Source organism: Urocampus carinirostris, chromosome 9 (genome assembly GCF_059441175.1).
Source record: "Urocampus carinirostris isolate Australia breed hairy pipefish chromosome 9, RoL_Ucar_1.0, whole genome shotgun sequence".
In the NCBI taxonomy this organism is placed as follows: Eukaryota; Metazoa; Chordata; class Actinopteri; order Syngnathiformes; family Syngnathidae; genus Urocampus; species Urocampus carinirostris.
Genome location: NC_142357.1, coordinates 21,074,406 through 21,094,881, shown reverse-complemented (window position 1 = coordinate 21,094,881; position 20,476 = coordinate 21,074,406). Strand labels below are relative to the sequence as shown.

Below are 20,476 nucleotides of genomic sequence, written 5' to 3'. Positions count from 1 at the left end.
CGCTGTTTACAATCCGCTGTAAACAGGGAAGCTCACCATAACAAAAAGCGAGGGCTTTAAAATCGATTATGAGCAATAATAAACACAAGGTTCCGCTTCTCTGACTTAACAATGATGAGTAATTTACTTCTTGCTTGCCACAAGTTATTTGGCTAACACACTTTTCTTCAAACCCGCAGGAAAGTAAATTTAAAGGCAGATGCGTGTAGTGAAATATGCTGGGAAAAGTTTAACGTGTTTGGTTTAAATCCGGGATGTTAAACATACGGCCTGCGGCCCATTGACTATCCGAGTATTTAAAAAAAAGAAGCGAGTGTCTAGGTGTTTTGTTAAATCGAAAGGTAAGATTAAAAAAAAATGCTCTCTCCGGCTGCTAAGTGTTTGTATAGCGTGGTGAGTTGGTTTAAGTGCATTCACTCAGCTGTTAAAATAAACCTGTTCATACATTCAATACCAAACATGAATATATTTTTTCCCCATTGTTTGGGAATAAATGTGTTGTGTTTAGAAATGATTCTCCGTCATTATAATATGTAGGGTGGTCTACTAAAGTAGGTTGAAAGCATAATCCTGAAAAACAAAGCTAAGAATCTGGAGTTGACATTCTTTTACTGATCTGCCCATCATCTGCACAGGAACTCTGGATCTGGCCCCAGAGCCAAACTGAGTTTTCATTTCTGTAGTTTAAATTGTCCGTTGCCCAAGATGAAAAAAATTATCTCATGAATAATTCATGGGAATTTTTAAAGCCTCATTTACATACAACTCAAAATGAAACACTAAAACCACATTCTTGTTTCACTAGCTGATTTTTTTGACACATTTTAAGTATTGTTTTTCTGATTATACAATATATTGATTTTTTTGGGTGGTACAGACGCTGCCCTATTTACGAACGACATAGGTTCCAGACGATAGTTAGTCAGTTAAATTTGATCGTAAGTTGCTCCAGTGCTATATTTTGTATGTTTAAGGTTTGTACAAGTATGTTTAAGGCTTGTATTAGTAACCTGTATTGTTTTGTACTAAAAAAATAAACATTTCATGAAATAATATGCTCTATAAAGATAAATAAAGTTAAGTTTAACTTACTTTTGGAAGATGATCTTCAAGAGTTAGGCTACTTCCTCCTCTGTGGTAGAAAGTGGCTAAAAATAAAAGCGATCGAACTATTTTCTCAACCGCACCAATCTTTCTTATTCCACTTTCATTTCGAAAGAAACAACTCACCTCTTTGTTACACTTTATACCAACCATATTGAAATGATGCATGAGATATCAAACAATAAAAATGTCAAAGTTCTTAGCGCTCTGGAGATTCAGTACAGTATGTTAACACACGAACTAGGAAGAGGAAGCGGATTTTTTTTCTTCCGAGTGGATGCTGGGTGACCTCTCACAGCGCTACCACGCCGGTAGTGGCCGAAAGAAGTATTACAGTAATTTCTTGTACTTGGAAAAAGGAGCACACAACACAACATCTAACTTACAGCAATGTCCAGATATTTTTCGATGTTCCAAAAAATAATGTTCGTATGTACCGTTTTCGTAAGTCGAATGATCGTAAGTAGGGGAGCGTCTGTATTACAAAAAAACCTAACAACATGAAAATAATTAGATTTGGCAGAGAGCAAATAACATATTTATTTTTGAATAGATTTTTGCAATTTTCCTTAAATACATGACTAAAAGGTGTCAAATTAATGTTAGTGGAACAACATAACACAGTCGTCTACCTGTTATGCTACCCCTTTTCACCTCAAGTTTGAGATTTCATAGTGTACAAATTAACACTGCAAGAACTGTAGACAAAAAATACTGGTATACAAAATATTAGACTACAGAGCTAGAACAAAAAACCATGAAATAAAAAGAGCTAAAAAAATGCATTTTATTTTTAAAAATGCCTTTTTTGTGTTTGACTGTTTGTGGCTTCTCATTTAGGCACACCAATAAACACCAAACACTATTTAACAAAGGGACACAGCAAAATATTTGCACAAAAACAGCTGTATAATACAACAATCTAATACAAAAGCATGTGCCCAAAGGTACATGGTCATGTATTATAAAATTAAAGCTTTTAAGGCAATGCCATTCCAGTTCTCCTTTCCTCTGTTTAAATAAGTTCAACAAATGAATAAGGATGAATAAAACCGTAAAACCATAAAATTGTAACACATCTTTAAGCAAGAATTGCAAACTTTGTGGAAAGAAACCGTGGTTATTGCTCTCTTGAGTTTAAATTAATCAGAAATCAAATTAGGAATAAAAAAGCAAATCTTCCGCTTGTACTTCTTGACCCCTACACTTATCTTATGCTCCCTCCCAGTTGGCCGGGTGTGCACATGCATTTTTTTCTTTTTTTTTTGTGGGTTTGTGCACGTTTGTGAGGCGCATTCCCTCTCTGTGTTTAAGCCGAGGGAGCAGCTGTTGTCTATTGTAAATAGGCTACAGGTGCAGAGAGTGTTCCGGAAGCCCCGGTGAGCAATAAAAACGTCCCTGCGGTCGCCCAAAATATTCTGTAATTCACCCAAAAGACACCACAAGCTCTTGAGCAATACAAGCGTTACAATGAATGAAGCAATGCCTCAATGTAAGGAATAGCATGAATATTAGACATAACAGAAGTATATCGTCAATAATGAAAACACTATCAATCCATCTATCTATCTCTATCTATCTATCTATCTACCTACCTACCTACCTACCTACGTCATATCCCTCAAGACGGGTGACCAACAGCAAGACAAACACATACAATAGCAAATAAAATAAAATTAAAATAAAACAAAAAGGGAAAACATAGCAACACACACACACACACACACAAATGTTTGGACCATGGCAAACCTCAATGCCCAAACACCCAAACAAGTTAAGCTCCTCTGCACCCGAGTTGGTCATGCTTTCATCCCTCCAGATGAAACGGGACGCAAGAAAACTGCCTTGTCACTTGGGTCTGGGTGACACAACATTTCTGTTCAACAGCAGGGCCCGACAGCTTTCACTGGTTTACCCCTGTCGCATCATATGGTGCCCTGCCCATCAGCTAGAACGCGTCCAAACATCCCACTATCCTTTTACAACACCTCCCCACTCATTCCTATCACCAACAAGAGCTCTAGCTTCCACTATATTTAGACCTCTTTCCTCCAGTGTATTCATAACACCATCCATCCACGTCAATCACGGCCTTCCTCTTGGTCTCCTTCCATTTACTTCTGCTCTGTAGATCCTCTTCAACATTCGCTCCTCATCCATCCTCTCCATGTGTCCAAACCAACAGAGTGCTGCAAAGTAGTCATTTTTTAAATTTTGTGATGCAAGACCTAGTTTTGGACCTCAATTGTTATAAATAGACTTTGCAGCATTAGTTGGTACTTTCCTGAAAATCCTTTGTTTATTGTGGTGAAAGGGGGCCAAAACACAACACAGTATACAAAAAATTGCAAAGTAGACCCCCCTCATTTTAGCATGCCCCCCATATTTGGGTGGGGATTGGGGGGGTTGGTCGTTCGTAGAGAGTGATTTCATACTCGTGTGCGTTACTTTTAGTCAAGAATGAAAATGGTCAAATTAAAAAAAAGGTTGTTTCAAATACAGTCCAAAATTCAAACCAAACCCCCCAAAAAGCTGATAAAAGAAGAGTCTATTCGAAAGTGTCTTGGATAGTCATCTACTTCCAATGATGATTTCAGTCAAAAGATGTCTTTACCTAGTAGAACATTTTCAAATTGCAGACACCATCTCTATAAAAGAAAAATAATACCTAGATATTATTTTGCTTTTTAAAATATTTTATAATTACAATTTTAAGTATTTCATTTTTATAAATGTATCATACATTTTACTAACGCGAGAACAACAATACTTTAAAATTAATACAATTATCTGCAATACCAGACAATATTTGTTCCATTTTTTTTTCATTCAAAATATGTTCAAAAACTAATGTTATGAGTGCACTGCAGGAAAGATGTCTAAATCTAGTGGAAGGTAGAGTTCTTGTTGGTGACAGGAATGAGTGGACAGGTGTTGTGAAAAGATAGTGGGATGTTTGGACCTGTTCTAAGGGATGGGCAGGGCACGTGTATGATACGGCAGGGGTAAACCAGTGAAAGGTGTCGGGCCGTGCTGTTCAACAGAAGAGTGTGTTGTGTCACCCTGACCCGAGTGACATGGCCGCTTTCGTGTGTCCCGTTTCATCTGGGGGGACGAAAGCATGACCAACTTGGGTGCCGAGGTGCTTAGCTTGTCTGGATCTCTTGGCATTTGGGTTGGCCATGGTCATTTTTTTGTGTTTTTTGCTACTTTTTTCGTTTTTTTATTTTCTTTGTTTTTAGTGTATGTGTTTGTCTTGCTGTCTGTTACCCCTCTTGAGGGGTATGAACTGGCTAGATAGATAGATAGATAGATAGATAGAAAGAAAGATGATTTTTTTTTGACTGGTGTGACTTATACTCCAGAAAAACTTATATAGTCCAGAAAATACGGTACTTAAAATGAGCAAGATGACTTTTGCCTCATTGTATACAATTTTTGTATTTTTTCTATATTTTCCTTTAATTTTTTTTATGCTGGTGCCCCGTGAGATAGTTCAAATATCCAACATGTTCCTTTGCCCTTTTTGTGGATACTCTTAGTTTATGACTGGCACTTTTTCCCTGAGGCGAATTCTTGTTACGAGACATGAAACAGGCAAGGGGCTGAACGGACGCCCGCCAGGCACCGCCAACTCAATTCAACAGTGCGACTCGCTTTGACATTTTTTGCTTGGGGGATCTTCTTTCTTCTAAGTGCTTCTGGCTCCCGCTGAGCACACATTTGGTTAAGAAAACATCCGATGGGAAGGAAGACGGACGGACGAGCAGGGGGGGGAATAAAGTGAGTGAGGCAAGACAACATGCTTTAATTCGAACCTTACGCGGATTCCTTTGACGTAATAAACCCCATGGCCCAACTTGCAAGTATGAATTTAAAACCACTGACAATGGCTCAGAGAATACTGTAAAAAGGTCAATTTTGACAGTGATAGCTAGTAAAAATACAACAAATCCAACAAAAACACCCTTCCAATGCAAAGAATCCATGTGTCAATGTAATCTAAATCTATCCAAATCCAAATTTATTTATACATCCAACTTTTGATAGATAGATAGATAGATAGATACTTTGTTCATCCCCGAAGGGAAATTCACATTTCCAGCAGCATCCCTGAGCTGAGAACAATCGAGAACAATCGAAAATAACACGTGTGTGCCTTGTAGGGTCCAAAACAGCTGAATCGGTTTTGGTGAAAATTTACACAGTTGTCCTTTTGGCCTCCTTGAGTGTTTTTAGCTAGGTTTCGTGTCAAGGGACCCCCAATAAATACCAACAAAATCAATAAGCTTCTGCTTTTATTTACCAGTGGCTCTGAAGCGGTATGCATCCTTGCGACTCTTTTGGCACTTCCTAGTGGCTCCCTGGTGCATTTTCAACAAACCAAAAAATCAACTATTGATTAACAAGCTGGGCCATAAAGCTTTTTGAATAATAATTATGAATATTATTTTCTGAGTACATTTGGCTTATTGCTTTATTTAGTTTTACAAAAACGGGTTCTAAATATAGTACACTACACAAATTGATATTTGATATATTATTATGTCTTTTGTATCACTTATTAACCTCTTTACGTCCCGCCAAGAAACAAATGAATTTTAGTATCTCTACTTGACTAACAAAACAAGTTAAAAAATAAATTGATATAACACAGAAAAAAATATTATTTTAATATGTTTAATATGTTTAAAACATAGAAAAATACTACTTAAAACCTTTATTTTTCTTCTTTGAATATTACGTAGTTTTTCTGACTTTACTATTAAAGCAAATTCAAAAGGCTAAACTAAGATAAGATAGTACTAACAATTTATTTCCACCTAAAATGAACAAATAAGTGTTCCAATGGCAGCTCATTTTAAGTATTTTAAGTGTTTTCATGTCTAACTTGTTTTTAAGTTGAAATAATAAAAGGTAGTGAATTATTTCTAAGTTTGAAACAACTATATTACTCATTACATACTATATTAGTATTCCCTTTTTACTATTACTAATAAAACAAGTAATCCGAGCCTAATTGGACCAAAAAATGTAACAAAGACAAAACATATGTCTGGAGACTCAAATAATTAAAAGCCTTTTCTAGACCTTATAAGGAAGGAAACAGTGTATCCACATTCATTGGACAACATTATGAATGTGATCATTTTCCATTTAACAGAAGCCATATATTTTTCCACTATCAAATATTTTCAAAAATACGCCTGGGACCCACTAGGGAGCCCCAAATAACCGCATGTCATGTCAAGTCAAGTCACATTTATTTGTATAGCCCTTAATCATAAGTCAAGTCAAGTCATGGTTATTTGTATAGCCCTAACTCACAAAGAGTCTCAAAGGGCTGCACAAACCACTGACTATTGCAAACCACAGACTATTATAACACCATCCGCTGATCTAAAACCTACATGAGGGCAAATGATACATAGATATTGTCAACATAAAATATAGGTTATTCATATGCTATAGAATAGAAGTGTGTTTTAAGCTTGGATTTAAAAATTTCCATTGAGGTTGTACAACAAATCTGAGGGGGAAGAGCATTCCACAGCACCGGGGCCCGAATGACGAACGCTCTCGAACCTGCAGATCTCTTCTTGGCTCTCACTAGTAGACCAGCATTTTCAGAGTGAAGGCTCCGGACAGGAACTTAGGGGAAATTAAAGCTGAAAGATATGAGGGAGCAAGTCCATGCATGATTTTGTATACTACCAACAGAACCTTAAAATCACATCTTAAGCTAACAGGCAGCCAATACAGGTTAGCTAAAATCGGGGTAATGTGATCAAACTTTCTTGTCTCGGTTAAAAGCCTCGCTGCAGCATTTTGTACCAGCTGCAGGCTCTTGATTTTGGACTTTGGAAGAGTAGTGCATGACAGTAATTGAGACAGGGGGTAACAAACGCATGAATTATAATCCTTGCATCCGACTGAGACAGCATAGGGCGAATTTTAGCAATGTTGCGAAGATGGAAAAAGCTATTATAGTAGTATTCTTAACGTGTTTGAAAGGGCAGATTGGGGTCAAATATGACACCTAAATTTCTTACTGAGTCACGCAGCTTTTGAGAACAAGTCACAGCATTTAGAAGGACCAATAACTAACATTTCAGTCCAGAGTTAAGGCGCACAACGTTGAGTGACTTCCATTCTTTTATCTCAGTGAGGCAGGCTTCTAAATTTCCACAGTTTAGTGTGGCAGATTCCTCCATCGGAAGATATAGTTGAGTGTCATCTGCGTAGCAATGCAAACTGATATAATACTTGCGAAAAATATCACCTAATGGAAGCATGTAAATCCTAAAAAAAAGGGGGCCAAGTACGGAACACAACAGGTAACACTAAAGGGCTTTGATGTCATTTCACCATATTTAACACAGTGCGTCCTATCTGAAAGGTAGGATCTGAACCATAAGAGGGACCAATCCATTTTTCCAACCATTCTAGTAAGATATTATAGTCCACAGTGTCAAAGGCAGAACTCAGGTCCAGCAGCAGTAAGAGTGATAAAGTGCCTGAGTCCATTGCCATAAAATATCTCAAAAGACTGCAAAGGCTCAACTACACCATACCCTGATCTGAAACCCGCATGCGGGCAAAGACATGTAAAAAGCCTCAGCTTGAGAAAAACAATAAAATAAGAAACCTCCAGAGCAAGTTAAGCGTGTCGATAAGTCCAAGTTTGTTGGCGATGGCACATGCGGCTTGTAATCAGGTACGGCTTATGTGTGTACAAAAAGTTTGTATTGGGTGAGGCTTATAATCACCTTTGCTCTGCAGTTCGAAATTTCACGGTATACGAATAAATACGGTATGAACAAAAATAAGGTCAAATTGCTTTTCTTTCTGTGCGGCCTGGTACCGGTTCGTGGCTGTTGGTTGCGGACCACTAGGTTAGGGCACATGTTGCGCTTTGCGGCTAGTGTGCTGCATCATCCGCCTCACCCCAGCTTCCTTCCACATCCTGCTTCGCCAGCGAGCTTCCACTCGTCCCAGATGTTTTTTTTTTGGCTGCAAGTTAAGCAAAGTTAGTGTGGTTATCGGAATGGGTGATCTTGGACTGGATAAGGAAAAACGCTCTGACCTTGACCTGCCGTGTTGACAAACCTGCGCTCATTGTGTTTCTCACTGCGTTTCCCCTCATCTTAAAATGGAAATTCTAAACAGGATGCCGCCATTCTCCCGCCTCCCCCTCTCGTTTATACTCTGGCTCCGGGCCCGTCCGGACCACTTCAACATTTGCCACACCGAAAACCCCTCCAAGCTCCGAGCAGGAAGGCGCACACATGCGCTGGAAACGCTTGTCGCTAATATACGGTTAGCCAACTGCGGGCTTGGAAACGCACTTGTGGGATGGTTTCGGAACTACTAATCATTGCCCGCATACGGGGTTTAATTCCGAGTTATAAAACCGGCCTTCCAGCTTTAGTTGAAAAGTTTCCTTTTCTTATCTTACATCGTTTTTAGCTTCGTTTTGTACCAACCGGTGGCAGGGCATGACTGTTTTTCTACGAATCCGATCATCACTACCACCGAACTTAGCCTGATGCTTTACTTTACAGAAGAAACCGTAATAGGCGAAATTCATGAAGTAGAGGCCCTTATTTTTTAAACAATTAAATATTCATACATACTGAAACCAAAGGACTAACCCTTTTTACAGGCTCAAGCAACTGTCTAAATTTAACTTATTGTTTTTTTTTTTTAGAACAGTCCTGTCAAAAAGTAAATAGATGTTGAGGCTGATGAGACTGTTTGGCAAATTAGAAATTAACAACACAACGCACGATGCAAATCTGTGAAATCGAAAAACTGTGAAAAGTTAATCGTGTGATAGCCTGGGACAACTGGATGATATTTATTTTACCCTTTCCTTCATTTGCTTCAGCATGCATTGTCCCTCTTCAATTCCCATACTGTCATCCCTTCTCTGTTGTTAACTCATTCTTACTTACACACCATAGCTATGACTTGTGGTCAGTGGGTCGTTTAGTTTTTACAGTCTCTGAGTCGTGCATTAGCGACTAGCTTACTGTACTTGAAACTGCCAGAATGAACCGGTAGTTCTGCTGACAATAGTATTAGACAAGGTGTTTCCAAACTTTTTGAGGCTGAGAACTACTTTTTTGGTACTGATTTGCATGTAGGGCAACCAGTTATGAATGCATTTCTAAAAGAACATGTTATTGCGATGTTGTTACAAAGGTATTAATATAATATTACTAGGTTGTCATTAGAGGTGAATTATTCCAGTTAGAAATACAATTTCCTGGAAAATCACAATGACCCATGATACAGTATCATTTTTAGAATATATCGGTGGGCTACTAAAATAGTCTTAGGGGGCCGTCTGATGACTGCGCGCCACACGGATGGAGCCCCCAGCATTAGACTGCAGTTACGCCAACGTGGCCGCCAATATTAGCCGCTAGCTTCTCCCTCACTCAATTGTATCTCATGGATGCTATCAATAACGGCTAGCTGTTTGGTGATAAAAAGTTAATTATCTAAAAAGAAGACAGATGGTTGCCCATTATAAAGCATTCTCTTATACTCATAACATAATTCTACAAAATACCTGGCTTGCAAAATATCGGCTAGCTACAGCTTTGTTTTTTAAGAAAATAAATCTCACCTGCAGCCTTTATTGAATTCAAACTTGAAAAATATAATAGTGCATCATAATCTATGACCTTTTCGCTTCGAGAGGTCTTCAGTGACTTGAAAAGTGCTATCTAAATGTAATCCATTTACCGTTTTACCAATTTATCCCATAGGCAAATAACATGTCTACGAGAAATATTAGAGAAAAAAAAACTTGATTTTTTTTTTTTGTTTGTTTTTTGCATTTTTGTGTTATTTTTTTTATCTTGATTCTGTGTTAAAAAATAAATTTGAAATAAGAGATTAGATTTTTACGTGCCAAATCCCTCTACACAGAACATAAAATGTGGGTTATACCTCGAGCGTACAGACAAGTACATGCGGCAATACTTCCACAAGTAGTTTATTGTTCGTGAATTGCTTAGCAATAAGAAAACAGATGATTTATGATTCAAGATTCACTACATTGTGCGTTCTTGCCCACATTCCATCACGGCTGGAAAAAGGGAAGTATTTTCTTGGACCTTTTCTTGGAAGCTGAATGCCCCGACCTGGCGAGTTAGCTTGTTTGGCGAGAGCTCAGGTATGTAGCCTGGCAAATCTGATTTGTTCCTCGTCAAACTGAAATGCGACTGGCATATGAAATAAATAACGCTCAGGCTGAGAGAGGCTGCAAAAATCCTGCTGAAAATTGAGCTTGCGCCACGCAAATGCAATATTTCATTTATACTTTGTTGAGAATCGCCAACCAATGGGAGAAAAAAAAAAACCCAATGGAAAAAAAAAATTCCGACGTACCGCACAGATCCAACAATATCGGCCAATTGAAATTGGATCCATTATCATAAAGTTGATGTATAAATTTGATATTGGATTAGTTTTCGAGTTTAGCTGCACCATATGGTCCATAGATAATGTGCAGATACGAATAACTGGAGAACACCCACTAAAGCTGATGGCTTACTTGCTTAAATTCCACAGTTAATTAGTTATTTATGGGACAGTATGTATTATTTAGCATTTCCTGGTGTTAAGCAAAACTTCATTTATTTAAAAAAGGATTGTTTTGAATAATAAGCAAAAATACATGAACTATCACAAAAACTACGCATTTCTTTTAATATACTTATTTTTTGAGAGATTAGCATTTATTATACATAACATGTGCTTCACCCAAAAGGTGTTGACATCTTGCTGCTACAGGAACACACAGATATGAAAAAAAGTTTTGCATTTGGTCAAGGAGTCTCCGTTGTTTGTATTCTTCCTTGTGCTTTTTTGCACATGTTTCAGGTGGTCTACACCGTACAGCGACATCTAGTGGTCAAATAATACACACTGTCCCTTTAAATTGTAAAGATGAATCAGAGGATGGTGTAACAACAGTCTGTAATCTGCAATAGTCTGTGGTCTGTGTAGCCCTTTGAGACTTCCTGTGATTAAGGGCTATAAAAATAACATGACTTGAATTGAATAGTTTGTTTTAACCGCTCAGTAAATGGGGTTTTATACCTGAACCAACTCACCACGCTATATACACTTAACACTGCCCTTAAGTGGCCATAGAGGACATATGGTTTAACAGAAATGACCTAGATCAGGGGTCTCTAGGGGTTTGTATGCAACAGGTTACCACCAAAGAACCCATAAGTATCCTGCGGAATGGTCCTGCAAATAGCTCACTCGTGCTGGGTCATTGTTTTTTGGTATAAAATGTTTTTTATTTAGTTGTTGACTGAATCTATTCAACCCTTCTTCCAATAATTATCCAGATTATAAAATAGTAAGAACAAAGTAATAACATAAGATATTTTATAAATGCATATCAAACTAAAAAACTGAGCTCTCAGCTTTTAACAACTCTGGAGACCCCTGACCTCGACTTTCCCTCCTTTTTTCACATCCTTTTTTTTTTTAACACATTCTCAGAATTTTTTGGGAACCAAAGTCATCCAACGGACTGGATGCAGCCTTTTTTATCTTCTCTGTTTATGAAACCTGGCAATGCATCTGCAAAGTCATTTTCAGAGCATTTATCATGAATATCAGAGCGTGCTGACGTTTACGCCAGAGCGATAAATACCAACCCCTCTGACACTTTTTGAGCTTAATGTAGTTACACCGTAAAATGAACAGAATGTCCACCGTCGTGGACACTGTGTTTGGAATAACTTTTCTTGCTTTTATGCCGTCATTTGGCTGAGATCCTTCCCTTTTGTTGTTTGGTTCAAATACGGTGACTAGCGAAAGGGCTAGACCTGGACGTCAGTCTAAATTTTCGGCCCAATAAGGAGAAAACTAATCATTAAGCAACTTAAAAGCCCCATGATCACATTAAATGACCTGACACAGCTGAGATGGTACAATCTGTCCATATGAAAACTACAGACGCTCCCCTGCTCACGACCGTTCGACTTACGTAAAACGGTAGATCGGGATGTCGAAAAATATCCGGACATTGCAAGTTAGATTGTAAGTTAGATTTTATATTGTGTGTACCTTTTTTCGAGTAGAGGACAGTGCTGTAGTGCTTCTTTCCGCCTTGTGGTGCTGTGAGAGATCACACAGCATCCACCCCGAAAAAGAAATCTGGCTTCTACTTCCTGGTCCGTGTGTAAACATAACAACGCGTAATGTATGCTAGCGCGCTAAGAACTTTGACGTTTTTATTGGTCAATATCTTGTGCATCTATTCAATATGGTTGGTGTAAAGTGTAAAGAAGAGGCGAGCCGTTTCTTTAGAAATGAAGTTGGAATACAAAAGCTTGATGTGCTTGAGAAAATGGTCGGAACTCTTTTTTTTGGCCACTTTTTACCACGGAGCAGGACCTCATGAAGTCCACCTTCCAAAAGTAAGTTAAACTTAACTTTAGCTTTATAGTCAAGTCAAGTCAAGTCATTTTTATTTGTATAGCCCTAAATCACGAAGAGTCTCAAAGGGCTTCACAGATTGTTACACTATATTACACAAACTATTTTCAACCGACAAGAGGAGTAGGTTATTCGTATGCAATGGAGTAGAAGTGAGTTTTAAGTTTAGATTTAAACATTTCCACTGAGGTTGCAGATCGAATCTCAGGGGGAAGAGCATTCCACAGCACCGGTGCCCGGACGGAGAACGCTCTCGAACCAGCAGAAGACTTCTTTGCTCTCGGGATCATCAGAAGACCAGCACTCTCAGATCGTAGGCTTCGGACCGGGACATAGTGGCAGATCAGATCTGAAAGATAAGAGGGAGCAAGTCCATGTATGATTTTGTACAATACTAAGAGAACTTTGAAGTCACATCTTTGGCTAACTGGGAGCCAATGCAGGTTAGCCAAAATCGGTGTTATGTGATCGTACTTTTTTGTCCTGGTTATAAGCCTCGCTGCGGCATTTTGTACTAGCTGAAGAGACTTGATTCTGGACTTCGGGAGACCGGAGAGTAGTGAATTGCAGTAATCGAGACGGGAGGTAACAAATGCATGAATTATTGTTTCCGCATCAGACTGAGACAGTATTGAACGGATTTTAGCAATGTTGCGAAGATGGAAGAAGGCAGTTCTAGTAATTTGCTTTACATGCATCTCAAAGGATAGATCAGGGTCAAATATGACACCTAAATTTTTAACTGAGTCACTCTGTGTGATGTGACATTTGTCAATGTTCACAGCAGTTTTTGAGAATAAGTCCCGGCATTTAGAAGGACCAATGACTAACATTTCGGTCTTTTCAGAGTTAAGACGCAAGAAATTGAGTGACATCCACTCTTTTATCTCAGTGAGACAGGCCTCCAAATTTCCACAGTTTATTGTGGAAGATTCCTCCAACGGAAGATATAGTTGAGTGTCGTCTGCGTAGCAATGGAAGCTGATATTGTACTTGCGAATAATATCACCTAATGGAAGCATGTAAATGTTGAAAAGTAGGGGGCCGAGCACTGAACCCTGCGGAACACCGCAGGTAACATTAAAGGGCTCAGATGTCGTTTCACCATATTTAACACAGTGCGTCCTATCTGAGAGGTAGGATTTGAACCACGAGAGGACAGCTCCTGAGAGACCAATCCATTTTTCCAACCGTTCTAGTAGGATATTGTGGCGCACTGTGTCAAAAGCAGCACTAAGATCCAGCAGCAGCAAAAGTGATGAAGCGCCAGAATCCATTGACATTAGGAGATCATTTGTTACCTTGATCAGAGCTGTCTCAGTAGAGTGGTTAGCCCTGAATCCTGATTGCATGGATTCAAAAAGGTTATTCTCCGATATGAAAGCATTCAGCTGCTGTGCCACTACTCTTTCGAGTACTTTAGAGAGGAAAGGTAGGTTTGACACAGGTCTGTAATTACTTAATATTTCTGGATCAAGGTTGGGTCGTTTCAGTGTGGGTTTAATAACGGCGGACTTAAAAGCTGCTGGAACTACACCTGAGGAGAGTGATGTATTTATAATATTTAGAACTGAAGGCCCAAGGACGCTAAAAAGACTTTTAATAAGTGAACCTGGGAGCGGGTCGAACTGGCAAGTTGTCGGTTTGGCCGCATTCACCACTTGTTTGAGATCATCAAGTGACAGTTCACTAAAACCGGCCATTTTCCCAGGGCAGCCACCCTGTCGTGCATCTGTAAATTTCAGTCCTTTAATACGTGTGGTACTAACAATATCTTTTGCAATTTCTTCCTGTATGCATTGAATCTTCTTAGTGAAGAAGACCATTAACTCCTGAGCAGAGTGTGTCGAACTGTCTGCGATAGGCTGTTGCCTTGTAAGCGATGCTACAGTGTCAAAAAGGGCTTTGGGGTTGTTCTTTTGAGACGCAATCACCTTCGAAAGGTAGGCCGATTTTGCAGAGGCAAGGGCCGCTTTATACTTTAACAAGCTGTCACACCAGGTTTGATGGAAAACCTCAAGCTTGGTAGCGCGCCATTTTCTCTCCCATTTCCTGCATTCTTTTTTAAGGGTTCTAGTTTCATCAGTAAACCAAGGTGTGCGTCTTTTAGGACGTGATTTTAGTTTTATGGGCGCTATTGAATCCAGCACACTAGTCAGGGTGGTATTGAACTCATTCATGAGTGAGTCAATCGAGCCATTGTATTTAGGAAAGGACGCAACTGCTCCAGGAAGGAGTTCAAAGAGCTCAGAAACTGTGCCAGTGCTTATATTGCGTCCGCTAAATCCCTCAGCTTTATTAACTCTACATTTAGTTAGCACCTCAAATGTCACTAAATAATGATCAGAGATAACAGTAGTACACGGTAGCACCATAATGTTTGAGGTTAAAACTCCTCGAGTCAGAATCAAGTCTAGCGTGTTCCCATTTTTATGGGTTGGCAAGTCAACCAGTTGAGTAAAACCAAATGCATCAATTAGAGAACTAAACGCAATAGTAAGTGAACTGTGTGGGGAGTTCATGTGAATGTTAAAGTCTCCCATAATTATAATTTTGTCTGCATAGGTTACTAGTTCAGACAAAAGTTCAGCAAATTCGTCTAAGAAAGTTGTGTATGGCCCAGGTGCACGATAGATAGTTATTACATCAATTGACAATTGAGGGGACCGCTCATGAAATGTTTATTTTTTTAGTCCAAAACAATACAGGTTACTTATGCAAGCCTTAAACATACTTATATAAACGTTAAACATACTAAATATAGCACTGAAGCAACTTACGAACAAATTCAATTTACGATCGTCCGGAACCTCATTTGTAAATCGGGCAGCGTCTGTATTAGTCGTACAGCCCTTTATGGAAGAGTGGCAAGAAGAAATCCTTTTCTGAAATGATACCATGAAAATGCCTGTTTGGCTTTTGCAAGAAGCCACACGGAGACACAAATAACAAGTGAAACAAGGTGCTTTGGTCAAATGAGACCAAAATTGAAGTTTTTGGACTAAATGCAAAGAGTCACGTTTGGTGTGAGAAAAACATTGCAAATCACCCTGAAAACACCTTCTCAACTGTCAAACATGGTTGTGGCAGCATCATGCTCTTGGGGTGCTTTTCTTCAGCAGAGACTGGGAAGATCTTGGGAAGATTGAAGAAGTTATATACAGGGCAAATCTGGCAGAAATTCTCTGAGTCTGCAGAAGACCCGAGAATGGGGCGCAAGATCCCATTCCAACAGGATAAAACCCCTAAACATAAAACAAAATCTACAATGAAATGGTTCAAAACTAACAATGCAAGGGTGTTAGAATGGACAATCCAAAGTCTAAACTTCAATCTTATAGAGCACGGTTCTTTTTTGACCCAAAGAGCCTTAGAAGCCAATATATATATATATATATATATATATATATATATATATATTTGTGGGAGAGAGCCATACCATATATTTTAAGACACTGAAACAACTTGCTCTCCAGACAAAAGCTAATTGTTTAGCACGTTTTATTTCACTGTGTGATGTTTGATGAGTTGATTTGATAAAATCTATCAAATGATAAGCCAGAGCCTGTGTTCCATATCAATATCAATATACCACCTAAAACTTTCTTCCTCCCTCATTTATTTAAGAATGTTAAGGCTCATTTTGACAGCCGTTTTTGTCCAAAAAATGATTTCAAAACAAGATGAGAGCAAAGTTCCTTTTGTAAAATTGTCACAAAATACTGCGAACAAGGAAACTATTATATTTACTGACAATGCAGACGGCGCTGGGTGAGGAGAAGTAGTACGTACGCCATTTCTATCACTCATCCAATCAAATTCCTCTAGGTGCTTTGCTGGAGCTTTTGGTTGTTCAAAGTTTATTTTTCTCGGTTTTGTTCCTAAAATCTTTCAAAAATGAACACAGGTTGTAGAATAAGCTTCCATATAAAGGATCATTTAGAAGTTTACAGACAAAACGGTTTGTTAACGTGACACCTTGACTATAAACCAGTCAAAATTGTGCCCTATACTTACAGGACCTAACCCTCCTGAATGTCAGCGTTGACTCTGCTTTGCAGAGGGGACATTCGGCTCTGCATATTCAAATGCATTACGTAGTTGAGCAAATTCTATTATATTTCCGAGCCATATGAAAAGAGCCATGTATGGCTTGTGAGCTATAGGTTCTCGACCCCTGAGCATTTGTTAAACAATGTTAAAAATGCTGTGCACCATCAAATGTTTATGGAACTTGAGCAGTTCTGTTTAGAAAAAAAAGAAAATATTTCTGTTTCAAGATGTGTAAAACTCCATGACATACCCAAAAAAACTTCTGGCTGTGATCGCAACAAAAGGAGGTTGTATAAACTCAAAACGGGGACAATATTTTTGCAACATCTACTTATCAATTTTTTATCGCAATACAAAATGATGAATACATTTAGTTTCTTTTCATGATTGTGTCCCACATGTTGTTGATTCTCAAAAAATAGTTTGAGTTTTTTGTCTATAAGTTTGAAGCCTGAAACAGTTCAAAAAGTTCTATTAGGGCCAATACTTTTTCTAGGCAATGTAAATACGCTTTATCCCCGACCTCTTCCGCTTTGTACGCAGGAACTCGCTCGTCGCCCGGCAAGCATCTCCTTAAGCCTTCCCGTGACTTCTTTTGTGGGGCCAACAAAGGCCGAGTTTTTATAGTGACACGTGGATGTTTTGCCCGTCTCCTTCTGGCTTTAACGCCCATGTCTGCTATTCAACCTCACACTCTTTCCGATCATGTAAAAAAGGAGAGGAATTAGTCCTCGGCGTGTACGGTCGCATCGAAAGCTTCCAGTTTAAGTCGGATTAAAAGTCGGAGCCGGGACGGAACTTCTCGAGTCAAGGCATCGTAAACAAGTCTGGCTTCCTCACCGCTGCTCTTACTTTGACAAATTCAAATGTCCCACTGTGTTCAAAGGAAACCATGTTCCTATCCGTATTTGTACAGAATTCACATTTTAAAGTCACTCACAACCACATTTTCTTTCAGCAGTTCCGTCAAGTCGAATACAAAAACATCCTCCTAACAAGGAGGGAAAAAAAACATCTAAATTGAAGGGTTTTAGTGGTCTTCCGATTGGAGTTCCTCAAAAGAGCAATAAACAGCTGCAGCTCATTCCGAATGCTGTGCTTCAGGTCTTGAACTTAAAGCCCCAGGTTGTACAACTTGACTACTAGAGGGCGCTGTATTTCATGTGAAGTAAAACCAGTGTCACAGAGCACAGCATAGCAGTAAGATGCCAGAAAAACATGGCGGCAAGCTTAGGTAGGGATTCCACTATGTAAAAGAAATACAAATTTCTCGACCAATGTTTTTTTTTTTTTTTTTTTTTTTACTGAAAAGTTTTTTGTAGCACTAGGCACTAAATAGGTCCCTTTAATATATATATATATATATATATATATATATATATATATATAAATCTCCGATTGTAGCTAACCTGCATTGGCTCCCTGTCAGCTTAAGATGTGATTCTAAGGTTCTGTTGGTAGTATACAAAATCATGCATGGATTTTCTCCCTCTTATCTTTCAGATAGATAGATAGATACTTTATTATCCCCGCAGGGAAATTCACATTTCCAGCAGCATCCCTGCGCTGAGAACAATACAATAATAAAGCAAAAGGAATACAATATACAAATACCCAATGTGAGACGTGCTAATACCCACTGAAGCGTGTTGTATAAAGTATTTAAATAGTGCTACATAAAATACACACTGCAATAAAAATACGGTAATATGCAATGTAGGGGGTTTGGTTTAATGTGGGCCTTTACTCCGCCGGGTGGAGTTAAAGAGCCTCAGTGCCCGTCTCTCAGCTACTGTTGTCAGGCTGTCCAGCTCTGTGCCCACAACAGAGCTCGCTTTCCTCGCCAGTTTATTGAGACGAGAGGCATCCTTCTTCATGACGCTGCCTCCCCAACACGCTGCTGCATAGAAGAGGGCGCTTGCCACAACAGTCTCATAGGACTTTCAGATTTAATTTCCTCCTATGAAATGAAATGAAATGATCTGCATTTATATAGCGTTTTTCAAGTCAACGACTTCCCAAAGCGCTTTACGGTGTGCTTCACATTTCCCAATAGCAGCCTTGTATTGCAGCCATGTAAGACGCTAATTAAATAAATACATGCTTATTGGGGGTTAGGGGTTCAGTGTCTTACCCAAGGACACTTCGACATATAACACGGACAAGCCGGGATTCGAACTGGGATACCTTGATCCCAAGACGAGCGCTCTACCTACTGAGCTACTGCCGCCCTGGATATAAGGCTGTAGTGCCCGTCTCTCAGCTACTGTTGTCAGACTGTCCAGCTCTGTTCCCACAAGAGAGCTCGCTTTCCTCGCCAGTTTATTGAGACGAGAGGCATCCTTCTTCATGACGCTGCCTCCCCAACACGCTGCCGCATAGAAGGGAGCCTTCGCTCTGGAAATGCTGGTGTACTAGTGATCTCAAGAGCCAAGAAAAGATCCGCAGGTTCAAGAGCGTTCTCCATTCGGGCCCTGGTGCTGTGGAATGCTCTTCCGATCTGCAACCTCAGTGGAAATGTTTTAATATAAGCTTAAAACACACTTCTATTCTATAGCATATGAATAACCTATATTTTATGTTGACAATATCTGTGTATTATTTGCCCTCATGTAGGTTGTAGATCAAGGGATGGTGTCGTAATAGTCTGTGGTTTACAATAATCTGTGGACTGTGAAGCCCTTTGATACTCTTTGTGATTAAGGGCTATACAAATGATTTGATTTGATTTTAAAACTTTGAGATGGGGTCAAATAAAGTTACAAACATGTTACTTTACCGTGAATTTGAAATATATCCTGATATCTGAAAGCCATTTCTTCTTTGCTGTATAACACAACCTGATTGTAAAATATTTTCCCCAGGTTTGAACGCACTGAGACGAGCGATCGGAGCTTGCGACAATCCGTCAGATCAGCAGCTGACGGGAAAAGTGAAGGTCACAATTGCCGACCTTCAGTGGGCCTTGTCTGTGGTGAAGCCCAGTGCCATGAGGGAGGTCGCCGTTGATGTGCCAAAGGTACCGGAAGCACAGAAAGTCCGATTTTAGCCCTTTTTAAAGGGACAGTTTGTATTATTTGGCCACTAGATGTTGCTCTATTCTGTGGTGCAACTGAAAACAAGTGCCACAGAATTCAAGGACTATGAAAACTCAAAGCGATCAAACCGTACTTTTTTTTCATAATTTTTGCCCAGCCTTTCGTGAGGTTTATGGTTATTGAGTATCTATAGGAGCAAGATGGCTGACAATTTATGTCAGGCTCAAGTTATGTAAAATAAAACCTATGAGTACTGTGTTTTTGGACAATAAGGCGCCCACCTAAAAACCCCAATTTGACAAGAATGTATGTCAGTACATCTTATATACGTGGACAACATTGGAAACGCATACAGTATTTATATGCGTTCATTTCTAATACTACCATATTTGTAAAATGATAGATTAATTGACAAACACCCCTGACCATCACCGTAAAGCATTTTTGCCACAAGGAGGTGCTAAATAATACACACGGTCTCTTAAACCCTGTATCCCAAATATAAAAAAACATTATTTTGAACCATTTAGATCAGAGGTGTCAAACTAATTTCAACCCGGGGGCCACACGATAGAACAAACATTCTTTTGGGGGTCGGACTAGTAGATTAAAGAGAAAGAAAAAGAAATAAAGAAGTAAGAGAAAGAGGAAGGGAAGTCGTGAGAGAGGGGGAAAAAGAGAGAGGAAGAAAGAAATCCAAAGAGAAATAGAAAGACAGAAGGAGAGAAAAGATAAAAGAAAGCGCAAAGGGTATGAAGAAAGAAAGATAAAAGAGAGAAAAGGAAAAAAAGGAAGTTAGAGCA

General features: G+C 39.1%; 1 protein-coding gene across 1 annotated transcript in view; it reads left to right on the top strand.

Moving 5' to 3' along the window:
• afg2a (AAA ATPase AFG2A) overlaps window positions 1-20,476 on the top strand; it is a 195,670-nt gene that overhangs the window by 20,340 nt on the left and 154,854 nt on the right. The window contains exon 11 of the mRNA XM_088344838.1: window positions 19,500-19,654. Coding sequence (XP_088200964.1) covers window positions 19,500-19,654 — 155 coding nt within the window. The remainder of the gene's footprint in view (window positions 1-19,499; window positions 19,655-20,476) is intronic.